Source organism: Ascaphus truei, chromosome 21, assembly GCF_040206685.1.
Source record: "Ascaphus truei isolate aAscTru1 chromosome 21, aAscTru1.hap1, whole genome shotgun sequence".
Lineage (NCBI taxonomy): Eukaryota > Metazoa > Chordata > Amphibia > Anura > Ascaphidae > Ascaphus > Ascaphus truei.
In genome coordinates, this window is record NC_134503.1 from 17,175,359 (window position 1) to 17,200,786 (window position 25,428).

The following is a 25,428-nucleotide window of genomic DNA, read 5'->3' on the forward strand; positions in this document are numbered from 1 at the left end:
AATTGCGACCGTTTGGAGCGCTGTGACCTTTCGCAAAAAAAAAGGTGAAATGTAAGAGAAATCCCCCATTTGAAGACGTTTGCGCATCTTTACTGTGCGTCATGTAACTGCTCGCTAAACCCCTCCTTTTGCGCTCCCCAGATCACACATGGAGCAAAACTGGAGCAAGGTGCGGGACGTAAAATAAAAATCAAGCTATTTGAACAATAGAATTTACCATTCATAATGCTTATCTGTTTCTCAACTATAAAGATTACATTTATTTATATTTCCGTACTTCTACTTAACACGTGACATGGAGGACACTGATCCACAGAGTGGCCGAGAGTCGTACTCGACCGAACGGATAAGAAGAAGAAGAAGACTTAACACGTTGGGCCTTATACAAAGCGGTTTAGCATGATAAACTAATGCAGCTAATTCCATGGTATAATCCCCGGTATAATGCAGCTAATTCCATGGTATAATCCCCGGGTGATTCAGACCGCCCATGCCAAGCTAATTCTTTTCCATCCCTCTAAGTCTAACACTATGCCTGCCAGACACTAGATAACTCCACTGTTGTCCCAATACCACAAGCCAGACGTCTAGCTGTCGTACTTGACTCCTTCCTCTCCTTTATGCCACACATCCAGTACCCCACCAATGCATGTCGCTTCCATCCCTGATCCAATGGTCAGATATGCCCTTTATTACAATTAAAATTCATGCCGAATGGACTGCAGTGTCCTGCTTCTAATCGGTCTCGCCCTCTTCCGAATGTCCACCCTCCAATCGCACCTAAATGCTGCTGCCGGGATAGTCTACGTCTCCAATCTTTCTACGGCTGCTGCTTGACTGTGCAAATCCCTACCCTGGCCACCCATACCCAGCAGAATGAACGCTCACCTACAAAGCTCTCTGTGGCACAGCCCCTCCCTACATTCCCAATCTGATCCCCAAGTACTCTACACAAGCAATCTCAGCTCATTTCCTACAGCGCCCCTCCTCTCATATTCATTCTATTCCCACTTCCCAAGACTTGTTTAGGGTGGTCCCCCAACTGTGGAACGCCTTACCCTGCACTATGAAATTCTTCCCAAAATTTCACCCTTTCAACAGTTCCCTCAAAACCCACCTCTTTAAAGAAGCCTACTCAGCAACCTCCTGACAAATGTGCTGTTAATACCATGCTTGGTAGGTTTCGGTTGTAGGTCTGGGATGGGTGTTCTCCCTAGTCGTCTACACGCGCTCTTGGTGAGCAGCGTGTTATACATATTTCGAAATAAATCATAATAAAATACCCCCCTATCCTTGTGTCATCACTCTCCAATTCCTTTTAGAGCTTTTCAGAGCAGGAATCTTATTACTTATTGTTCCATTGCTTTAAACTGCATGTATTTTGTTTTGTCCTTACCCCATATTGTACTACGCTGTGGAAGGTGTTTGAGCTATATGCTGTTCCCAGCGCAATTCTGCAACTTGTTTAATAACGGAAGCTCACATCTGCTGTGCAAAATTAGGCTCACTTTTACCTACAAGTACTTGCTTACCTTGTTCATAAGTGGGCTTGGAGGAAGTTCATCAGGAGTGAGGCTCACTCGGGCTCTTTCGTAGGCCATGTCCAGATCCGATTTGGCCGCTTTAGGGCTTCCTATTAAGAAAAGGGATCAAATCAAAAATATCTCGGGATGACGCAAATAAAGTAGCACGAGTTCCCGATAGGGTTCCAATCTACCTTCAGAAGGTGAACACGCTGGAATATCAAGGAGTACACAGGTCGACACTCGTGTCTCCAATACGAGGAACAAAGCAAAACACTGTGTATTTGTTACCTTTTTCTACACTTTGTACTTTTTGAGAGAATCTACAAAAAAATGAATAATGAGGGTGAGCGGAGTTTATTTTTGCATTAACGGCAAAAAAATTTTTGACTCCCAGTCCAATTTCAATGCTTTTTCTTACTGATCATTAAAAAAGTAATTATTCTGCAATTATTTTATAGCCGGTCATTATGGTGTCTTTTTCTGCTGCGGGATGATGTGTACTGCAAAGCGAAACCGTCCAAAGAAAAGAAGGAACCGGCACCCCAGAAGTCTTCACACACAGAAGTTTTAGTTCACGGAGATCGACGTGTCGGTTAAAGGTCCGTGTATTTGACCGAAACGTTGATCTTTGTATGAAGACCTCTGGAGTGTTGGTTCCTTCTTTTCTTTGGGGGATTTCGGTTTATAGGGTGGTTTTTTTCATTAATCCTACTACATAACCCTATAGTAGGAAAGTGGGTTCTCTCCCGCAATCACATCGCTAGCGCTAAATAACACTGTTTTTTTACGTGTTGTAGCTGGTCTCGCAAATGATTTACTGCATTCAGGCATTTTGTATGCATGCTAATGAAAAGTGATTTATAAATAAACAGCTCTTAGTGAATACAGCTATAATCTGAAATATTGCAGCTATATAGGCCTAGGTTTCCTTCACCTGCCTCCCTGCTTTGCCTTGGTAGCGCAGGGGCAGGGATGGCAAACTCTAGTTCTCTAGGGTTACCAACAGCTCAGGTGTTAAGGATATCCCTGCTTCCGCACAGGTGGCTCAATCCGTGGCTGAGCCACCTGTGCTGAAGCAGGGATGTCCTTGACACTTGATCTGTTGGTGGCCCTTGATGACTGGAGTTGGCTTGATGTTATGCTTTAGGGTAGGTACCTCCTGCATGAAAACACCTTCTAATGCTCTACAATGCACTGCAGAGCACGAGAATTCTCGAGGGTAAACCCTCTCTAAACTCATTTCATTTCCTTTACGTCTCAGACCGGAGCTGGGAAATCTGTGGCCAAGAGCAGAGTACTGTCCATGATGAGCTGTCTTGTGGCCGCTGTAAGAGCTTTTAAAATAGATACAGCACAGACGTAGAGGACGCTTTATTACCCGCTAAAGCGGTTTGACAGGAAATCCATAATGTACTATTTCAGGGCCGCTCCGTTCAAACAAACATACGGCGTGCAAAAAGTCATAGGGGAATTCACGTCACTATGATCGGCTCACGCGTTAGTGGGTACAAGAACAGCGGCTCCGCGTCTGTACGTCACCACGATCATACCCAATGCAGAACGCACATTGTGGCATCGTCTTCCTGATGTCTGGTGCCACGAAGGGACTTTTCTGAGTTGAAACTTCACTAAAGTAATCATCTATTAAATATTGACATTCCTACATTACTTCTCACTTTGATCATGTGAAAACTTTCACAGCTGTTACATTTTGGCTGGCCATTTTCCCTTTTTTTTTTGTATACTTCCGATTTACACGTTTTCTGCTCTTCTGCCCAAAAATGATATATATTGAAGGGTTACTTTATAGCGACAAACGGTTTGGAAGGGGCCGTATGCCTTTTTGTAGATGACACAAAGATGAAAGGGTTGACACGCCAAGGGAGGGGTTTAAACTAAATAATGAATAATGATTTAAGCAGATTAGAGGAAGGGTCGAGAGTCTGGCAACTACAATTTAATGCCACACGAGTGCAAAATAATGCTTATGGGTCATGCAAATCCAAAGGCAGAATATAGGATTAATGGCTCTATAATGTCACCTGGAGGTATTAGCCGCTGAAAGGGAGAGTGGTGATAATACGTTGTAGATCACTGGTAAAACCTCACCGAGTGCGGTGTTCAATTCTAGAAGCCATGTCTCCAGAAGACCATATTGTACACACATTGCTAAATCTCCAAAGAACAGCTACTAAGATGGTGCATGGCCGACAGCAGGGGTCCCCAACACGGTGCCCGCAGGCACCATGGCGCCCGTGAGGGTGCTCGCGACCAGGGCCACTGGTGATGACGGGGGGGTGGGGGGCGGCCAGGCCCGGCTGCTGCGTTGCCTCTCCTGCCGGTCCTCTATTCTGCGTCTCCTGAGAGAGCCGTTTTGCTTCTCCATGATTAAGACGTTCCGTGTACGATCTACGATTTGCACTCTCACATATTTTAAATGGCTGAGGCAGTTTAATGTTTACTTGTTTCTGATCTATGAATTTGGGCACGTGGCTCCAACTACGTCATTTTTTATGTATTGTATATGTTTTATGATTATGTCTAATAAATTGATTAAGTATGGATCTGGAGTGCTGGCTCACAGGCATTCCCCTCATCTTTAGGGCCGTGCCTAGAGTGCCGCCGTTGGCGACGGCGACACGGCAGGTGACGTCACCCGTCGCCACCGGCGAAAGTTATGTTTCGCCTGGCGGCGGGGTCGCGGGATTCCGGCAATTTCATTTGTTCAAGGGCCGTCACGTGACGCGACGACCCCTGAATATTCAAATTTTGCCGGCTTCAGATTTTCGCTCCGTCGCCGTCTCGTGCACTATAAGCGCACGCAGCGGCGGCAATGTATTTGTTTTCTGGCGACGTCGCGTCGCCGGCACTATAAGCGCGGCTTAAGTTTCTTTGAGTGTTGATTATTTGGCCTTTGTAGCACCCCAGCTTATTATATTTTAAAAAAAAGTTGCCGCTCCCCCTTTCACTTTTACTGGATCTCTCCTCTGATATTTATAGCTCTTTTTTTCCCAACTTGCATCAACAATGTTACTGCAATAAATAGCATAGATCACAATAGGTGCAATCACAAAGTATCTGCCATGGGTGCTCGGTTACCCACTACCAGAGGGAATTACATAACTCCAATCCAGGGAAGAGTAATTATGTCCCTCTATAAAGCATTAGTAAGACCACACTTTGAATATAGAGTACAATTTTGGGCACCACTCCATAGAAAATACATTATGGAAATAGAGAAAGTGCAGAGATGAGCCAAGAAATGAATAAAGGGGATGGGAAATCTGATTTATGAGAAAAGGCTAGCTAAATTAGATTTGTTTACATTAGAAAAGACAATAAAAATACCTTTCAAAAGAGCTATTCATCCCAAGGGCAGTACAAAGGACACAGGGTCATCTCTTAAAAGTTGGAGGAAAGGAGATTTCACCAGCAACAAAGGAAAGGGTTCTTTACAGTAATGGCAGTTACAATGTGGAATCCATTACCCATGGAGACGGTGATGGCAGATACAATAGATATGTTAAAAAATAGGTTGGACATCTTTTTAGAAAGAAAAGGTATACAGGGATATACCAAATAAGTAAACATGGGAAGGATGTTGATCCAGGGAGTAATCTGATTGCCAATATTTGGAGTCAGGAAGGAATTTATTTCCCCCTTATGAGACATTGGATGATGTGTCACTGGGGTTTTTGTTTGCCTTCCTCTGGATCAATATACTGTAAGTACAAATATAGGATAAGTATCTGTCATCTATTCTTAGCATAGGTTGAACTTGATGGACGTACGTCTTTTATCAACCTCATCAACTATGTACAGTAACTATGATGTAACTACTATGTAACTATGATGTAACTATGTAACTATGTAACAATCCTAAGGGAGAAAACACACTCCAGAGGACTTCACAGAAATGTAAAAAATATGGCATTACTGTGGGATCGCCGTTTCGATTCTGTCTTGGACCTTGATGTGACAGGACCGAAACGCTGATCCCACAGTAATATCACATTTCTGACATGTCTATGAAGCCCAGTTGTTTTCTGTTTTCCGGATTGGACTTGCTGCAATAAATAGATCAGTAACATTATTTCACGTCGGTAAAACCGCCCATTCAAGGCGCGCTGTGGTCTTGCGCACGGGGCAAAGCTGCAAGCGTGTGGGATAACTTGTTTCAGACCTCTCTGGGCCGAGCAGCTATGCAAGAAGGAGTCACGGGTCCCTTAGCTGAAACAGACCGCGACATCACTGAATGCAGCAGTACACACTGCTCACCTGCCGAAACATGCAGAAGTGCTAATTAAACTAACGTGGCAAGCTATAAATAGGGGGACGGATGGTGGAGAACAGCAGGGGATGGGAAAAAATAAAAAATCAGCTGGTTTCTAATTAATTGCAGAGGAGAGCGGAAAAAAAAACTCACTCACAATAGGTACTGAATGTGCACATCTGGTGTGAGAGGGAGCGTCACACAGTTCTGCACCATGCTAAATTCTAGATCGCGGTGGGGGGGGGGGGGGGGAGGGAGGAATGAGCAGAACAGTACAAGTCTGATCTTAACCCTGTAGCCGCTGGTGGGGCTAATGAATGAGTGTAACTGCACAAGCTTAGCTTTAAAGGAGCAATCCAAACAAGCAAATCATTATTTTTTTATTTTTTAACCTAGGATTGAAGGGGGCTCCAAAGCTGAACAATTAATTTCATCTCTGAGGACGCCCTGCTTCTAGAGGTACTTATCTCTGAGGACGCCCTGCTTCTAGAGGTACTCATCTCTGAGGACGCCCTGCTTCTAGAGGTACTCATCTCTGAGGACGCCCTGCTTCTAGAGGTACTTATCTCTGAGGACGCCCTGCTTCTAGAGGTACTTATCTCTGAGGACGCCCTGCTTCTAGAGGTACTTATCTCTGAGGACGCCCTGCTTCTAGAGGTACTTATCTCTGAGGACGCCCTGCTTCTAGAGGTACTTATCTCTGAGGACGCCCTGCTTCTAGAGGTACTTATCTCTGAGGACGCCCTGCTTCTAGAGGTACTTATCTCTGAGGACGCCCTGCTTCTAGAGGTACTTATCTCTGAGGACGCCCTGCTTCTAGAGGTACTCATCTCTGAATGAGGTGCCGGTATCTCTCTGCCTTTTACAGCTCCCCAGTCACGCCCGGCCAATAGGAAGCGGCACCCGATGACGTCGCGGCTTTCTATAGGCCCGCACGACGCGGGACATTTAAACCGCCATTATGTTAGGCACGCCGTTTTCTCTGCCTGCAGGGATAGCGGCACCCCCAACGGAGGTAAGAAACTCTGGAAGCAGGGGATCACTGGCACTGAAATGAATGGGGGTCCGCTATAGAGACCCCCTGCTTCAATTCTATCTTATACAACTATATGTTTTTTCAATTGCCCGCTTGGATGTCTCTTTAACCCTCAAATAATCTTCTGGGCTTTCCCTTTTTTGGGGGGTGAGGGGGGGGGGTAACTTACCAGGCGTCTCGACCAGGCTGGAAGAGGACCGGCTTCTTTTATGGCCACTTCCTGAAGCGTCGGCGGCGGCAAATTTTGCCGGGTCTGAAATATGAGGATTTGCAAAAAACGAAACAAAAATCAAGGCTCTTTGATCCATTTAGTTTATTATTAAAGCGCCAACATATTCCGGAGCGTGGTACAGTGCGGTACAGAATAATGTATGCTACATAAACAGAGTTACATACCGGATAAGTACAAACGGTAACGAGGGCCCTGCTCGTTGGAGCTTAAAGCTGCAGACCAAATAATATCCTACGTGGTTTTTTTTTTAATAAATCAGTTCTGTACAATGAGAAAATATTTGTAGCATTTGTTATTTTAAACCACTCTGAATGACATTTTATATGTATTATAATGTAACAAGCCTTTTTTGTTTCTATAGCAATCATTTACAAAGTCACACCCCCTTCCTCTTCTGAAACAGGCTCTAGCACACCCCTTTTTGAGCCCTGCCCTCTCTCTAGCAGTGCACCAATTGTATCTAGTGACTGCCTGGTCACATGATCTTCCCCACAGAACGTTCCATCTTTGGTTCTCTTCTGCTGCACTGACAGCCATTTAGTGAACCCCCGAGCCGAATCTTCACCTACCGATCACAGGAGAACAGATAGATTGGCAACTTAGCCAATTACTTATCATTGTGTGGATTGATGCACATATTAAAGGGTGGTGGGGGGGGGGCAGATTGGACTGCTGCTTTAATATCTAAACCTATGCGCTCGGATATGTCAGCGAACACCTGACAAAGGGGTTCTTACCCAAAAGGTTGAAAAACGTCCCTACCTTGTACTACAGAACAAACTTTTCTGCTACTTTGCATTTCCCCGTGTTCATCCCCCTAATCTCCCGGGATTTCCATCTCGTATACTGATCCCCACCCTCTAGCACAGGGGGTGGCCATCTCCGGTCCGTAAGGGTCACCAACAGGACAGGTTTTCAGGGTATCCCTGCTTTATTTTTTTGGTTTTAAAATAGCTGGTCCGCTTTGATCTATTATGATCGCCAATCAGACATTATCTGAAGGACTATTAGAACCCTATCTAATTATCCTGCATAGAGTGCAATAATTGGGGTACTTTGGATCCCTTCGGATCAAACTTGTGCATTTTGTTATTACAACACATGCACCCTGCATTTCACCCAAGTTCAATCATAATTAGGAAACCTAAAGGGAAGCGGTGTATTTTCTCTTTATTATAGCCCTGCTTCAGCACAGGTGGCTCAATCAGTGGCTCAGATTGAGCCACCCGTGCTGAAGCAGGGATATCATGAAAACCTGACCTGTTGGTGGCCATTAAGGACTGGAGTTGGCCGCCCCCTGCTCTAGCAGAAGGTAAAAATAAATATTGGGGTCTATCTTTAAAAGAAACTCCAGTATATCCCTGCAAGCCCTGTCACACACTGTCACACACTGTCACACACTGTCACAAATACTAGAACCACCCATTCTTAAGGGTGCGGCCCCGCTAGCGCTGACTGTGCGGTGCTTGCCGCTCTAAGTTACATAAATGTATATGGGCAAGTCTCTGTGAGCACTTGCACACTCAATCAAGCTTGGCGCTTGAGTAAACAAAAATTTTTACTTTTCAGCGCGCTCAATTTGCCCGCAACGCCCCCCGGGCGCGCTTGAGAAATAGCCAGGACACCCGGCACTCATGCTTGGAGAGCTTAGATGTCACCACTCTCAAGCATGAGCGCAGTCAGCACCAGCGGGGCCGCAGCCTAAGGACCAACAGGAGCGCTTTTTATTTTGCATAGCTAATTAAAGGATAATGGCCTGTATTTACTAAGCAGTGCTATTCCACGAGTCACCTTCCAGCGCCGGCAGGTCCCTTATGACCCCTTTACTTGAATGGGCTGGAACAGCATCACTTAGTAAAAAAAAATAGATCTAAAATGTACATTTTTGGTTTAAATGTATTTTTGTTGCAAATCATCGGATTTTTTTCTTAAACTCGTCTTCGACTGAGCCACTGATTGAGCCACCTGTGCTGAAGCAGGGATATCCTGAAAACCTGCCCTCTTGGAGGGGCGGGGGGGGGGGGTCTGAGGACTCCTAGATTACTCATATTAAGACAATGTATGGGTGACTGTAAATAATAAGGCTCCCTGGCAGCATATCACCACAAGCCCAAAACGCGCTGGTGCGTAATTCCCTGCTATGAATTCTACTTGCTATCCGTCCCTAATGTGATTATTTAAGACCGTTCTCGTTTGCAGAGAGGAACAACAACACGTACAGAGCCACCAGCTCACTGACATCTGCAGCGCTGCTTCCCCGGAAATGCATCCGCCTACCAAGATCTCTTCCTCGCCTTCGAAGCTCTACACTTGTCTACACCATACTTAGGGTTACCGTACGTCCGTACTCAAAAAAAGGGGACACCAAAAGCTGACGCGCATGCGCAGAAGGAGCTCATCGCTTGCGCGCTCTGCTTTCGTTCGCGCATGCGTTACCAAACATTCCTCCGGGACGGCGGCGGCGGCCTTCAAATCACAAAGCCGGACATGTCCTGGAAAATACGGACGTATGGTAACACCCTAGCCAAACTCCGTCACTCCGTATATGCCAGGCAACGTCTCTCGTCACCTTCAGAATCCAATCTAAAGACATACCTTCTGAATGCAACATTTCCATATATTGGACTCATGACCACTTACCAACCATCGTGTGTAGCAATACGTTTGATTCCCTGTCTATCTGTGCGCAAGTGCGTGCGTCTCGGTTTGCACTTTCTGCCACAAGCAACATGGTTGTCTCAGGCCCCCAACAGTGGAGCTTCTTCCATTTTACTCTCCTACCTCATACATCCAACTGCTTAGTGGCTCGCAAAGTGGGTGGGCCGGACTATAAGGCGAGTATGGACTTTTCAACTTTACTTTATTAAAAAAAACAAAAAACATTGCCTTATAGTCGAGTCAATACTGTACATACACTACTTCCCACCCCCCCTCCCCCGATAGAGATAACAAAAAGTTACCGGGTGGTTTGTCCTCGTCACAGTAATAGCTAACCCATTGAATGATAGTAACAAAAAACCTGGGAATAAACAATGTGGACACTGGTGACCCCCAATGTATGGGTCATTAAGAAATGCGGTCTTTTCAATGGCTGCAGATGCAAAAGCCTTTGTCCTAAAGAAATTACATAACCTCACATACCTCAATAGCTTCGCAATCTGTGAAGAACTCATTTGGATCCATTAATGAGTATCCCAACCAGCACCGGAGCTACATTTCCCAATATGGGCTCTAGAACGTTGTCCTAAAGCAGTGGTTCCCAATGCTCTCCTCGGGCTGAGAGCCACACCAGGTGTCTCAGGCAACCACTCAACATTCTACTCCTATACACATGAGACGCATTCACCTGTGTGCAGGTGCACTGGCTAGTAGAACTGGCGTGGCCGGCGGTTCCAGGGTGCAGCCACTATCCTGAGGACAAAAGCGGGTGGAGATGTGTACTTACCCAATACGCCTGCTTCTGAGTCAGGCGGAAGCTCAGTCTGTTTCTCAGCCTTCTCTCCATGGTCCTCCTCGCCAGACACAGTGGACATTTGTCTTCTGACTGCCTTGCTGCTGCCTGCTCCTGAGGTCAGACTAGCTACAGACAACAACGGGATAGCCTGGCTTTCCTAGCAAGATTACATAAAAAGAAAACCATGTTAATATTGAACTTAGTGTACTGTATACGTGTCATCCTCCAGGCTGCACAACTAACAAACAAGGACACCCCATACACACTGGCTTTGCTTAGGAGATGAGATCATACATGGGATCCTTTATGACTTAGACCAGGGGGGCCTAACTCCGGTCCTCAAGCCCCCTCAACAGGTCACGGTTTCAGGATATCCCTGCTTCAGCACAGGTGGCTCACTCAGAGGCTCAGTCTCAGGCAAAGTCGCGTGCTATACTGTAATTGTGAAGCTTCGAGTCCCATTGGGAGAAAAGCGCTACACTAAATAAAGTTAGTATTATTACCACTTTGTATTGTAATTTTATAAAGCGCTGTGCACATTGCTGGCGCTATATAGATAACCGTATACATACCAGTGATATATACATATCAGTATATCATATATATCAGTATGCTTGTACAACACACATAGTAAGAATTCAACAACAAAAACGAATTAACTTGAGTATTCAGGGTCAGTAATAGTAAATCAGTGGATGCATTTCTCTCTTTTTACCCTCATTGGGTAGCGACACTGCAACCACCTGCGCCCTTATTTGTAGCACAAGGCTGTTAAAACGAGGGCGGAAAGGAGAGTGTACAGAGATAGTGCTCAGGCAGAGGAAAAGTCTCTCTGTGGGGACCCATTGTGCTGGAATTGGCTCTTCGTTCATTTTTAGGGCTAACAAGGGACGTGTATGGCTGTGTCCCAGTAACACAAGACACGGGAAGGGGGAGATAAACGGGATTCATTTTGGCAGCATTTACTTTGAGAACACAACACTGACCGCTGTGAATCACGCTACATGTCACAGGCGTAATTACTACCTGTAGGGCAGGACTAAGGCCGCACTACAGTCAATAACAAATCACAGCAGTTTTTACACCGTTGAGTCCTAGAGGGTCCAGCAATGCATTGCAATAGATGTCTTGCAGGCTCCCTTGGTATTGAATGGGTTGAATACGTTCAATTGCAAGGGTGGCCAACTCCAGTCCTCATGGGCCACCAACAGGTCAGGTTTTAAGGATATCCCTGCTTCACCACAGGTGGCTCAATCAGTGGCTCAGTCGTTGTCTGACCCACCAATATACTTAAAACCTGACATGTGGGGGGGCTTGAAAACTTGAGCTGAGAACCCCCTGTCCTGTTTTGCAGCCGAGGGCTGCTGAAAGCTGCAGCTGCTCAGTAAACATTAAGTGATCCTCTGCGATCACCCCCCATTGTACAAATGTGAAGGCTTCAATGCCCTTCCATATTTCCCCCCAAATGACACAATGTTGGGAGCGCAGCAGTCTCACACAGAGAAATACAAAATACGCCGTGTCTGACAATGTCAGCAATATAGCAGATAACCGTGTGTGTGTGTGTGTGTGTGTGTGTGTGTGTGTGTGTGTGTGTGTGTGTGTGTGTGTGTGTGTGTGTGTGTGTGTGTGTGTGTGTGTGTGTGTGTGTGTATAATCAGTGTATATAGCAGGGTGTCGGTGTTGAGACTAAGGTAATTGCAAAAAAGTGCAATTCTGGGGATAAAAACCTGCGTTTCAAATGACAAAATCCTATTGAAAGCAGTGTGCTAAAAAAGCAATCCAAGGGGTGATAGATCTATATTTGATGCAGGGGGTCTCCGGATCTGAACGCCATTCATTTCAGCTCCGGGGACCCCCTGCTTCCCGAGATACTTACCTCCGTAGGGGGCGCCGGTATCTCCTGCAGGTTTAAAGCTCCTGCGTCACATGGGCCAATAGGTATTGGTCTACGGGAGCTTTGAAAAGTGGCCATTACGTCACCCCAGCTAACCGAGCGGCTGCCGGCACCCCCCTACGGAGGTATCTCCAGAAGCAGGAGGTTCCTGGAGCTACAATTAGTGGGGTTCAGCTGCAGGGACCCCCTGCTTCAATCCCATGGTTAAAAAAAATAAAAAGAAGAACCATTTGTACACGACAAAAAATAATAATCGCCCGCTTCAAATCGCCTCGTTAAGAGCATTAGGTGCCAGCATTCAAAATCGGCAGAGAGAAATGGCAACGGTCACTCTGCTGCATCTTTATTTCTAAAGTACGGCAAAATGTGACTGAAACTACTCACGGAGTTGAACAGCTCGGTGGTCAGCCCTAGGTAATTATGCAGCGCCAGGAAGGTCACTCTCTGCAGTCTCACCATGATGATCTGGGGGTGAGAACAGCAAAATAGCACACACACATTGGTGAATGGAACCGGCAAATGATCCGAGCTTCCAGAGCACTAGGCACAGGATATACAAGCTTTGCCAGTGTGTCACATTGCAGACTGTATCGCTACGTCGAGCCAGAAATACCATCTGATTTATAAAGAAAGAAACGAGACGGAAACCCAAGTCTCTTTGAGTATCCTGACAATACCCGGCGTAATGTACCTTTATCTCTCTCTGCCACCGGGAGATAAAGGTAGATTTTCAGGGCAGGGGGCTCAACGTCGGTCTAGGGCATGTGGTTGCGGACCAAATCTCCGCCAGCGTTTCGCCGCAAGTGACCTCGCCGCCGGCCGCTTCGGTGAGTTCCTAACCTTAGCCCTTACCCTAAAAGTCCTTCATCTTAACCCCCAATAGCAACACTACCACCTACCCTAAAAACCTTAGCCCCTTAAGTTAACCCCCTACCCTAAAACTTACCTAATAGTAGAAGTGGCCGGCGGGGGAGGGTCCAGCGGCGGAGCGGCTTCGGCGGAGGGTCCCTTTGCGGCAAAATGCCGGCGGGGACTTGGTCGCGGCGTGACGGCCGTGACCAAATGTCCCACTCCCCTCAATGTACCTACAAAATTCTACATACAGCACCATACACAAAATACATATTATACTAGGGCTATACATTAGAGCTATACAGCTCTTCCCCATCCTGAACCAGACTGAATGCAATAAGTGGAATGTATTTTAAGGTTAGCACATTACCTGCACCACTCTCACAAGGGTTTCTGGGTACTTGGCAAAGACGTCTTGGAAGGCGTTGGCTGGGAGCCGCAGGATGGTGGATGCCGTGGCAGCTCTGGCCGAAACCGTTTTGTATGGAGCAGGGTGTCCCTGCACAGGCAAAAATGCAAACCATATGTTCAAGCAAGGGTGGCCTACTCCAGTCCACAAGCGCCAACAACGTGTCAGGTTTGTAGGCTATCCCTGCGTCGGCACAGGTGGCTCAGTCAACGAGGACTGGAGTTGGCCCCCCCTGTGTTAAAGGGTGTAACCCATGTCCCTCCTAACATCACACGGCATAATTCTGTTACGGTGTCCACAGGAGGCCAATTCAAAGAGTTTGCAAACCCTGAGACATAAGGATTTGAAAGTTATAAGAAAAGAAAATAAAAAGATTCAAAACGCGTCATGGCGCAGAGTATATTAAAGAAAAGCAGGTTAACAACAGCCGTCCAGCAGCCTAAAGCAGTGATTGTCCAACAGGGTTGTGCTAGCCGGGGGTGCCAAACCGCAAGGCAATTGTGTCGCAAGGTCTATTACAACACAACAAGGGGTAAGATAGCGAAGACTGACGATTTCTACTTAGAAAGATTGAAAATGGAAACTTTGCATTTTCATTTACAGTAAAATAACAATCGGCACATTTCTTACAGTAAAAAACCCCCATAGCATAAAAGTGATACGGTGAGATGTACCTGTAACCCTTTGGGGGCCCCAGGACATCGTGATTACTGTTATTTGTGTGCTTAGATCGTGTGCCGTGTGCCTGTGGAGCTCACATCGTTATCTAACAAGTAAGGCTGTGCTTACAGTGCCGGCGACAGCGACGCCGCGGCAAAACAAATGCATTGCCGCCGTTGCATGCATTTATAGTAAGCGCGACGCGACAGCACGACTGCGCAACGGATTGGTCGCGATCGCTGGAAGTCATCTCTATTTGATTTTCCAGCGACCATCGCGTCGCCGGCACTATAAGCGTAGCCTTAGGCTGTGCTTATAGTGCCGGCGACAGCGACGCCGCGGCAAAACAAATGCATTGCCGCCGTCACGTGCGCTTATAGTAAGCGCGACGCGACTGCGCAACGGATTGGTCGCGATCGCTGGACGTCATCTCTATTTGATTTTCCAGCGACCGTCACGTCGCCGGCACTATAAGCGCAGCCTAAGGAAACTCAGCAAGAGGATCCCTCCTCTTCCGTCTCCTCCAAAATGGTCGCCGAGGTCAAATGACCGCTACTGAAAGCGGTCGCGTGACCACACGGTGCCGGAGGGGCGGTGGCACTCAGGCGCCACGATGCCTCAAAAGTGTTAACGGGGGGTTGATGATTACTGCTACATTGTCACATATTGTCCCATCGCTAGTGATAGGCTGGCCCCAATGTATCTGCACTCATCAGTTTACTTTCTATCACTTACTGGATTTGTCTAATATTAAAAAAAAGAAAAAACAAAAAATGTAAATAAAAAGTCCTCCGATAATATAGAAGTAATGACAATTTAAATGGGGAAAAAATTGCTGCTTTATAAGAACACAAACACACAAATATACGTCGCTGCCTCAGACCAACAAACATAGAACCACAAATTACCTGGTGCAAGGGGGAAACAAATAGGAACCACACAGATAATCAAGAGATTATATACAGCCCCCTGTAGTTGCACTCAAAGTAAATGACAAAAGAGTTGTGATGTCAATGAAGGTATATGGCAATTAATAGCCAAATCCTAGTATAGGATACACAGACAAAATGGTCGCACTACTAACTAAAAATAACAAAACTTTAATAATCTATGCTATAAAAACCGACGAAACACAATAAAAAATGCATACAAGTGTGACCTTATTGAGATGGTCTAGGGAGTAGATTAACCCATCCCATTCACACACAGCGTGTACTTATAGAGGCCCTACCAGGTGTATCCCTATACTGCAATACCCAGTCTGTTGTGTATACCTTTATGCACTAGTCTGCAGCCTGTTATATAGCAGTTTGGATCACTATACAGCTATTTGGAACACATAGTGTTCAACAAGTACCGTTACCCTACACATTTGGGGATTTTTATCGATGCACTTGTATGCATTTTTTATTGTGTTTCGTCGGTTTTTATAGCATAGATTATTAAAGTTTAGTTAGTAGTGCGACCATTTTGTCTGTGTATCCTATACTAGCATTTGGCTATTCATTGCCATATACCTTCATTGACATCACAACTCTTTTGTCATTTACTTTGAGTGCAACTACAGGGGGCTGCATATAATCTCTTGATTATCTGTGTGGTTCCTGCTTTATAAGAACTGCAGCTTTCTACTGGACCTTCTACTACACAATCGTCCGAGTGTAATATACAGTTGCAGAGATAATTTAATCAGCACACAGAGAAGGGCTGGTAATACGTTATTTCATATCCCATGTGCTTTTTTTTCCCCTATCCGTTTTTACACTGTTGTGAGAGGTTTTCAGAACAAAATCACTGGTGCAAGAATCCCTGGGACAGAAGTGCTGCTTGTAAAGAGATCTGTAATTGCGGTCACCTGATAAACACACGGGTCGCAGACCATGAATTCTGATTATAGCGCAATGTTCAGTTTTGGAGTGGCAATGACAGACATATGTAGGGAAACTGTTGCCATATCTTCAGCCCGCATCATATGCTTTGCTTGTCTGAATTGCAGGTGAAATCTGTACCATTTAAAGCAGCATTCCCGCCAGAAGCCTATATAAGTTTAACTCATAATGTTACCATTTTGTCCCCTGACCATTTTCTCAAGGTCCATAAACCCTTTACTAGTAGAATGAGGAGCTCAGAACTGTAGCCCACAGACCCCTACAGTATCTTAAATTTATAACCCCGTTCCTAATCCCTGTCGGGTAAAAAAATTCAGATTTTCAGGGGCCAAGCAATAAAAAAATGGTCATGAATATAAGAAACATCTGAAAAATATATGGCAATAAGGTGTTATTTATATCCCATAAGCTGCATATAAAATAACACGCTCAACACGAGATATTAACTCATCGATTTCCCTTCTCTCTCCTTTCCTTTCTCGTCTTTTTAGATTCGATTTCTGTCCTCTTTTGCAAATAAAACGAGGCCTGCAAAAAGTTATTTGTGTGTGTCTTTATCACCTCTGAAAAAGGGCATTTTTTCATATTCTTCAAATTCTTAATTTAGCACGTGGCTTTCCAGAGCTGAAATTGTCTGATGGAAACCCCATACTGTGTATCTTCTGCCCACATGATGTCCGCGGTAACCACCCTTTTTTGGGAAGAGAGGGACACTGAAGACCAACTCACCGTTATGACATCAAGGATGCTCAAAAGACTGTGTACGCTGTCACCTGCTAGGACCTCTTTCACCACCACATCTTTACCATCCTGAAAATGATACAGAAACCGGATGTCAAAAGGATCCGGTCCACAACATCAGGATGCACTGAAGAATTGTCTGTCTTCAGCAAAGTACAAAGGCCGTGACAACCAATAACATGGAGTTGCAGGCCAATTCTGCAGAAGAGCTTCAAGTGCTCCTCACACTGGATAATCCCATATAGTCTCAGTCTCAAAGGTTGCCTCTTGCAAGTGGTCTTATTGGATAGGAAAGAATGCATCTTGTAACATGGCCCTTCTGTATTTGAAAGAATGTATCTTGTAGTGTGCGCTAATTGCACGGCAGGGCTCTTCGACCCATTGTCCAAAGCCATCCAGCATTTAGGAGTAGAAAGGCCACAAGGTAATGTAATGTAATGTTAGATGCATTTAAAGCTACAATATTTCAACATTTGTCAAGCATGTATAACACCTGTACAATACAGATTTACATGACGTAGTGGGGCAATTGGCACTTTCTTCCAGCTAATTATATAATAGTTGCTTAGGCAGCTGAGAGCTCAAGGGCCACATCAAGCGCCTTCATGGGCCACATCAAGGCCCTACATGGGCCACATCAAGGCCCTACATGGGCCACATCAAGGCCCTACATGGGCCACATCAAGGCCCTACATGGGCCACATCAAGGCCCTACATGGGCCATCAGTTAAAGAGCACTGTTGTACAGCATGAACACCCCGAGTATCAAGAGTTTTATAGCTACAGAAGTGAATGTCCTAACATAAACTAGACAGAAAGCCAGTCTTACACTTTCTTGAATGCAGACTTCCAGCATCCCATCTTGCACTACGTAGATGCTGTTGTCCGACTGTCCCGGACGGAAAATGTATTCCCCTTCATGCAGCTGCACGAAAACCATGTGCTTACAGAGCTCCAAAAACAAGGGCTTCTCAAAGTGTCCCAGCACCCTACAAGGAGAGAGAAAAGAGAAAGTCACTTATACAGCATTGGCGCAGACCAGGGGGTGAGCGTTAACCAGGGTGACTCACCCCGCCAGTGCCAGAGGGTGCTGCCACCTTGGTGGCCACAGACCGTTTCGGCACTAGTAATCACATGATCGCTTCCTGCTTCCGCTATTGTACACAGAACAGAAGCTTTCCCCTTATGTTTACTTCGGGTCGATCGCGAACGCCACTTGGAAAACAAGCGAAACCGCATGACGTACAGCGTACATCATAAGGGCCCCCAGGGTGCCATCCTTCATGCATACGCTGTACGTCTATAGCCACACATTAAATAAGTTATGGTGGGAAAAAAAGTGTCCAAAATCTTCCAACGTACAGTGTAAAGCAAATAAAAATACCACTTATAAGCACATTCACAGACAGGTCAGCCACCGTGCCTTCCCCCATTAATCTCTTAGCATACAGTGCGTTCATTGTATCAAGGGATTCTGGGAAATGACATGCAAATGAGCATACCTTTTTTCTTCTTATCCATTTTAACATGGACCCCTATAAGCTTATGCCTGAGGTAATATACAGGCATACCCCAGTTTAAGGACACTCACTTTAAGTACACTCGCGAGTAAGGACATATCGCCCAATAGGCAAACAGCAGCTTGCGCATGCGCCTGTCGGCACGTCCTGAACAGCAATACCGGCTCCCTACCTCTACCGAAGCTGTGCGCAAGCGGGGAGACTATAGAGCCTGTTACAAATGCGTTATTTACATCAGTTATGCACGTATATGACATTTGCAGTACAGTACCTGCATCGACAAGTGGGAAAATGGTAGTGCTTCACTTTAAGTACATTTTCGCTTTAAATACAAGCATACCCCGCATTGATATACGCAATGAGTTCAGATCAAGCGGCGTATGCCTGTACATGCTCTGGACCCATTGCGTACGTTAATGTGGGGTATGTCTGTACAGCTTTTCAGCACAGCCTGGGGTAAAGAAGTGCAGAGCCAGTAACCCTCCTCACACAGCTGTTTGAAATTTTGGGTCTCATCCGTGTGAGACTGGTTATAGGTCACCGAAGGGTTAAATCATAAGGCTAAACATTAATCGGTAGCATCCAGTTGCTGCAATATCATTTTATGAGCAGACTGATTTAAAGGGGAAACCTTTTGAATACATTTGAGACAAATCTAAACACTGCCATGAACCTATTTTACACAAGCGTTTCACAGGACACACACAAAACAAAAAATGTACTCATTTTTCCTTGTACAAAAGCAAAGGGTTGACTTGAACCACCCACTAGCCATCTCTGTGTTGCGGTTTGAATTTGATGGTTACGTTTGTATTTCTTTTTATCGGTTAGATCGCGCTTCCTGTTTTCCGTCTATAAGAGGCAGAAAAGAGAGTGGCGCAACTATTCTAAAGCTCGCCATACGTTTCCTTTTAACTTCCTACATGTCTCCTTACAAATCTCAGACACGGGGTTTACACCTCAGTAGAAGGCGGAACTGCTGCGGTGCAAAGGTCCAACTCACTAAACAAACCCAGGTTCTTTCGGGATTTGATATTGTGATAGAGCATTATGGATTGTACTTTAAGATCGAGGGTGAAAAATGATTTAAGCAAAATATATAGATTTTTAATATGCAGATGTAGCGAGACTTCCTGTATCCGCGGATGAAAAAAGCTTATAGCTGTGGCTCCGGAGATACTGCTGGCGCTGTCATGCTGGTGTAAAGCGTAAAGTAGGCGTGGTGCCTATATTTAAAAAGGGAGCTAGATCACAACCAGGGTATTAAAGACCTGTAAGTCTGACATCAACCGTGGGGAAGCAACTTGAAGGTTTAGAACGGGATAATATTCAGGAATACCTCATGGCAAACAAATGTATTAGTAATAGTCAGCATTGATTTATGGAGGATAGATCTTGCCAAACTAACTGTATTGTTTTTTTTGAGGAGGTAAGTCGGAATGTAGACCAGGGTAATGCAGTTGATGTGGTCTACTTAGATTTTGCACAGGCTTTTGATACAGTTCCACACGAGGTTAGTGTACAAAATAAAGCAAATTGGACTCTGTAAAAATATTTGCACCTGGATTGAAAACTGGTTGAAGGACAGACAACAGAGGGTTTGTCATAAATTGAACTTTTTCAGGTTGGGCTAAAGTTTTGAGTGGAGTACCTCAGGGATCGATATTGGGATCTCCGCTTTTTAACTGGTTTATTAACGACCTTGAGGTTGACATCGAGAGCTAAGCCTCCATCTTTGCTGATGATACTAAATTGTGTAAGGTAGTGGAATCAGAGCAGGATGTAATTTCTCTCCAGAAGGACTTGGAGAGACTGGAAACTTGGGCAGGTAAATGGCAGATTTAATACAGATAAATAGAAGGTTATGCATTTGGGAAACAAGAATAAACAGACGACTTACAAATTAAATGGGGATAAATTAGGAGAATTCTTGATGGAGAAGGATTTAGGAGTGCTTTTAGGCAGCAGGCTGAGCAATAGTGCCCAATGTCATGCAGTAGCTGCAAAGGCAAACAAGATCTTATCTTGCATTAAACAGGGAATGGATGGAAGGGAAGTAAACATAATTATGCCCCTTTACAAAGCATTAGTAAGACCACACCTTGAATATGGAGTACAAGTTTGGGCACCACCAGTAAAGACATTATGGACCTAGAGAGAGTGCAGAGAAGAGCCACCAAATTAATAAAGGGGATGGACAATCTGATTTATGAGGAGAGGCTAGCTAAATTACATTTATTTACATTAGAAAAGAGGCGTCTAAGAGGGGATATGATAACTACCGTATTGGCCCGTTTTTTTCCTCTTGCTCCTTGCCTAGTGGTGTTTTTTATATTTTTCTGTGGCAATTTTATCACTGTTTTAGAGAGAAGCAAAAAAGTAGCTCTCAGCCAAACAGGAGCAAGGAGAGGATTCAGTAGTGCAAAAATCTTTTTTTTGCTTCTCTCCAGATCTTGTCAGCAGCAGCACGTCTACCCAGACCAAGGAGGTAATTGAGAGCACCATACTTGTATGCTATACGGACATTCCCAATGAAATTGAGAGTGGGTGGCTATTCCACTTACCCCCAGTTTTCAGGGATCATATAATTGTGTTATGGATATACTCATCACTCGTGTCATATATTAATGCACCTATACCTATGGTTCTGGACTTTAATTATCATTACCAGCCTTGTGCTTGAGCACTTTTACCACGCTTCTTATCAATATCACTGTTTTAGCTCCTTTTTCCCCACATCAACATCAACACACACACACACACACACACACACACACACACACACACACACACACACACACACACAGGAGATCTAGAGAGGAGCAGCTCAGAGCAGGAGTGCTCTGCAGCACAATCTGCTGCCCAGAAGTGGCTAAGAGCCAGGCTCTCCTCTCTCCTACCGGCTACAGCTGTTCTTATCTGATCGGCTCCGCCATCCTCCTCTGATCTCCTCCAGCCTCCCAAACTGGGAGGACACCGGCTCATTAAATCGGGACAGTCCCTGCAAAGCTGGGACGTCCCCACAGCCTGGTGAACATCTGGGATTTTTTCCCCCAGTGTAAATGCTAGGCTGCGAATCTAGTGCGAGTGCAGGTTTTGGAAGGGCAATTTTCCGAAAAATCCTTGCACTATATTCGGGCCAATACGGTATATACAAATATATTCGGGGACAATATAAGGAGCTTTCAAAAGAACTGTTCATCCCACGGCAGTACAAAGAACACAGGGTCATACCTTAAGGTTTGAGGAAAGGAGATTTCACCAGCAACAAAGGAAAGGGTTCTTTACAGTAAGGGCAGTTTCACTGTGGGATTCATTACCCATAGAGACTGTGATGGCAGATACAATAGATATCTTCAAAAAAAGGTTGGGCATTTTTTTTTTTTTTAGAAAGGAACGGTATACAGGGATATACCTAATAACTAAACATGGGAGTAATGTTATTGCCATTATTTGGAGTCAGGAAGGAATTCATTTTTCCCCATTATGAGATATTAGATGATGTGTCACTGGGGGTTTTTTTTTTGCCTTCCTCTGGATCAGTATATACTGTAAGTACGGATATAGGATAAAGTATCTGTCGTCTAAATTTAGCATAGGTTGAACAGGATGAATGTATGTCTTTTTTCAACCTCATCTACTATGTAACTATGTACTGTAACTACATAACATACATAGGAGACAGACATAGACACACATATACAGACACACATATATTACATACACACACATATACACTATCAATTATTTTGTACATCACTATGGCAGCTTGCGCTTCTTTTTCTGTTTCATAGATACCACGCATGGCTGTGAAGATCCTTTTTGAAGCTGCATCTTTCTTGAAGCTTACACCACATAGCTGTATATATTTTTTTGGACACCCCCTCCCTCTTTTGTGAATATCCCTTCCTTTTCCTTCCCTCCTCCTTCCCCCCTTTTTGCACAATTGTTGAACTTGTATTGAACTTTATATATATTTATTCTGTGCATTTCTTAGTGCTGTGAAGTTTCAACACCTATGTGCTAGGTGCATTGTATGCACGGAGTATGCACTGTATTGTTTAGAGCTTAGTTATTAACACATAACTAGAATGTAATCACTAGATTTATATTTATTACAATTATATTATATGTAAACTCACGCACCAATAGAGCGCACACGTTATTCTGCAGGTTTGCAATGACACATGATATATATATATAATGGTACTGTGGTGAACCCGCTCTTACCGCACATTCTTCAGCATGTACAGGACTTCTGATGGCAGGTGGGAATTTTTCACGTCAAACTCTGTGAGATCGGCTTCAAGAAGGGAAGGGGGCGGTTCCTTCTTCTGCAGGGTAGGATATTCCTTCTTAAAGCGGAGTATTCTAGAAGAAAAAAGAAAGGTCTATCAAACCTCCAGCTAGCAACGGACATGACAAATGCATTTGAAAAAGGTGTGGAAAAGCATGGGACAAATGCCTAAGAAGGTTGTATGTATGTATGTATGTATGTATGTACTGTATGTATGTCTTCATTTATATAGTGCCATTAATGTACATAGCGCTTCACAGCTTTAATACACACGACAACCATATAAATAACAAACAATATAAATTACACATAAAGGGGAGAAGTGCTTCAGACATAAAGTAACATTTTGGAAAAGGAGTCCCTGCCCCGAAGAGCTTACAGTGTGACAACAGGTGGTGATGAACTGAGGCTACTGAGGAAGTAGATTGGTTCTACGAAACGCGTAGGGCGGGTGCTAGTTGTCACCCCTTGGACTGCCTCAGTACTCAGTGGGATTAGTTGTTGCATCAGTGTGTCTGAATGGAGAGGTTTGTGTGCCTTTAATCCCGCGGGCACGAGTTGGATGCCGGGTAGAGATAAGCAATGAGAGAAGGGGAATAGCCACATGCGGTGTCGGCGTGAGCGCCCCAGCGAGTCTGTCTCCCCCCCCCGGCACTTCCCCGTGAGTGACTACAGGGAGACTTTGGCGACGGCTTCAGCGTCAGAGTGGTAGCTCTGCCGGACCATCACCCTGATACCGCTGGACACCAACCTCATATCACCGCCTGTTGTCACCCTGCTTCTTGTAAGTAGGGTTCTGATTTTAACATCTCCGGATCAACAGCTTTCTTTCACTGTACCGCGGTCCCTTGTTTAATGACATAGTTCATTATGTTTTAATAAATTATTTTAGTCTGTTACTTTCAAGTTTGTATGTAGTGTCTTTAGCATAGGCTGACATCACTCAGCAGTTATATGCTATGATCTGTTTTTGTTTGTTTTTTCTCGTTACATGACCTGAAAGCACTTGTGCGGATTCTTGAGGATCACAGGACTCATCATATTGGACAATATTTGGCGCCAGGTTTATTTTGTTTTATTTTTTATTTAGGTGTATAGTATTAGCCACGGAGCTACTCATATGCTTCGTTAAGCAGGTATGTTTTAAGGTGGGTCTTAAAGGTGGATAGAGAGGGTGCTAGTCGGGTATTGAGGGGCAGGGCATTCCAGAGGTGTGGGGCAGTCAGTGAGAAAGGTTTGAGGCGGGAGAGGGATTTAGATACAAAGGGGGAACACAAGAGTCTGGGTGGTGTATAGCGAGAAATTAGGCCTGAGATGTAGGGAGGGGCAGAAGAGTTTAAAGCTTTAAAAGTGAGCAGGAGAATTGAGTGTGAGATACGGGATTTAATCGGAAGCCAGGAGAGGGATTTCAGGAGGAGAGACGCCGAGACAGATTTAGGAAATAGTAGATTGATTCTGGCAGAGCTCCAGTAACTTCTGGAACTGGACTTTGGGTGGCTAAGAGAAAACGGAAGGCATTCATTTACAGAAAAGGTGGCCTCATGGAATAGGTCCCCCTCCCCCAGCAAAGGACAATAAACGTAAAGAATTCGGAAATGCTGTGAGAGACACCATTTCAGAGATCCAATTATGCCTAAAAGTTTCAGAACATGTATGAAAATTGGAAGAATAGGTTAGCCGTGTGATTCTTATCTGCAATCAATTCTATCATTCTACCTACCTGTACTGTGCTCCAACTTAAATCAGTCGGTATTACTTTAGATTAGACAGCTGCAGCAAAATTAGTAACCAAAATATAACATTCCTTGAAAGGACCTGCGTCTACGCTATAATCTTTCATTCATTAGCATTACAGTCAAAGAGGTACAAGGATTTGTACATTAGCAGTTTTATATTATACTGCTGTACATTAGTGTTTATTGGGGCGTTCAACGTTTAACGTTTTACTTTTCATTTTGGTATTGTGGAGAAGTGTAGATTTATTAAAGGTTGTGATATTTTCTACTTGATTAACATGGGAGTTCTTCATGGATTCATTTATAGTGTGCACAATTTTTTAAATCTTGTAGGTCTCTTATTTACAGTACACTTCATGGGATAACCCAACTCAGCAAAAGTAAGGCATGCAAAGGGGGGGGTTTTACCTTTTGGCCAATGTGAGGACTCTCGCTCGTTTCCTCACCCTAGGTCTTGAGACAGTGTTCCCAACCAGGGTGTTTGGCAGAGTTGTCACCTGTAAGGCAGGAGAGAGGCGTGATGAAGACCTTGACCTGCTTTTTACTCTTATCTTTGGGGAGGGGCCACAGAGATCTGAAGCCTCCATTAAAATAGGGTCAGGGACTGTAGCTACCAATTTACCCTAATGGAAACTGTGAGCAACTATGAGTGACTGTAGGTTGTCATCAGATACTGTCACCAGTACTGGGTGATTGCCCAAAAAAGTGGGGGATAATTCCATGTCATTTGATGGGAGGAGAACCTCTGGTCTTTGTGATATTTGTATTTGTTTGCGTGCATTGATAGAACAATAATTGTTAGTATGATGTCTGACAGTGTGCTAGGGGATATATTTTGGAGATTTTTTGTCCATATTTTGGGAGTGTTAGAACAGCATCTAGAGTGTGCGTGTATGTCAAGACTGC

At 44.7% G+C, this 25,428-nt stretch overlaps 1 protein-coding gene across 6 annotated transcripts in view; it reads right to left on the reverse strand.

The window, feature by feature from the left end:
- PNPLA7 (patatin like domain 7, lysophospholipase) overlaps window positions 1-25,428 on the reverse strand; it is a 216,931-nt gene that overhangs the window by 163,750 nt on the left and 27,753 nt on the right. For all 6 annotated transcript variants that reach the window (XM_075579164.1, XM_075579165.1, XM_075579169.1 and 3 more), the window contains 9 exons: window positions 24,931-25,019; window positions 22,720-22,860; window positions 17,799-17,958; window positions 16,958-17,038; window positions 13,641-13,769; window positions 12,803-12,883; window positions 10,513-10,678; window positions 7,005-7,088; window positions 1,533-1,633 (listed from right to left, as the gene is read on the reverse strand). In XM_075579164.1, the coding sequence (XP_075435279.1) occupies window positions 1,533-1,633; window positions 7,005-7,088; window positions 10,513-10,678; window positions 12,803-12,883; window positions 13,641-13,769; window positions 16,958-17,038; window positions 17,799-17,958; window positions 22,720-22,860; window positions 24,931-25,019 (1,032 nt within the window). The remainder of the gene's footprint in view (window positions 1-1,532; window positions 1,634-7,004; window positions 7,089-10,512; window positions 10,679-12,802; window positions 12,884-13,640; window positions 13,770-16,957; window positions 17,039-17,798; window positions 17,959-22,719; window positions 22,861-24,930; window positions 25,020-25,428) is intronic.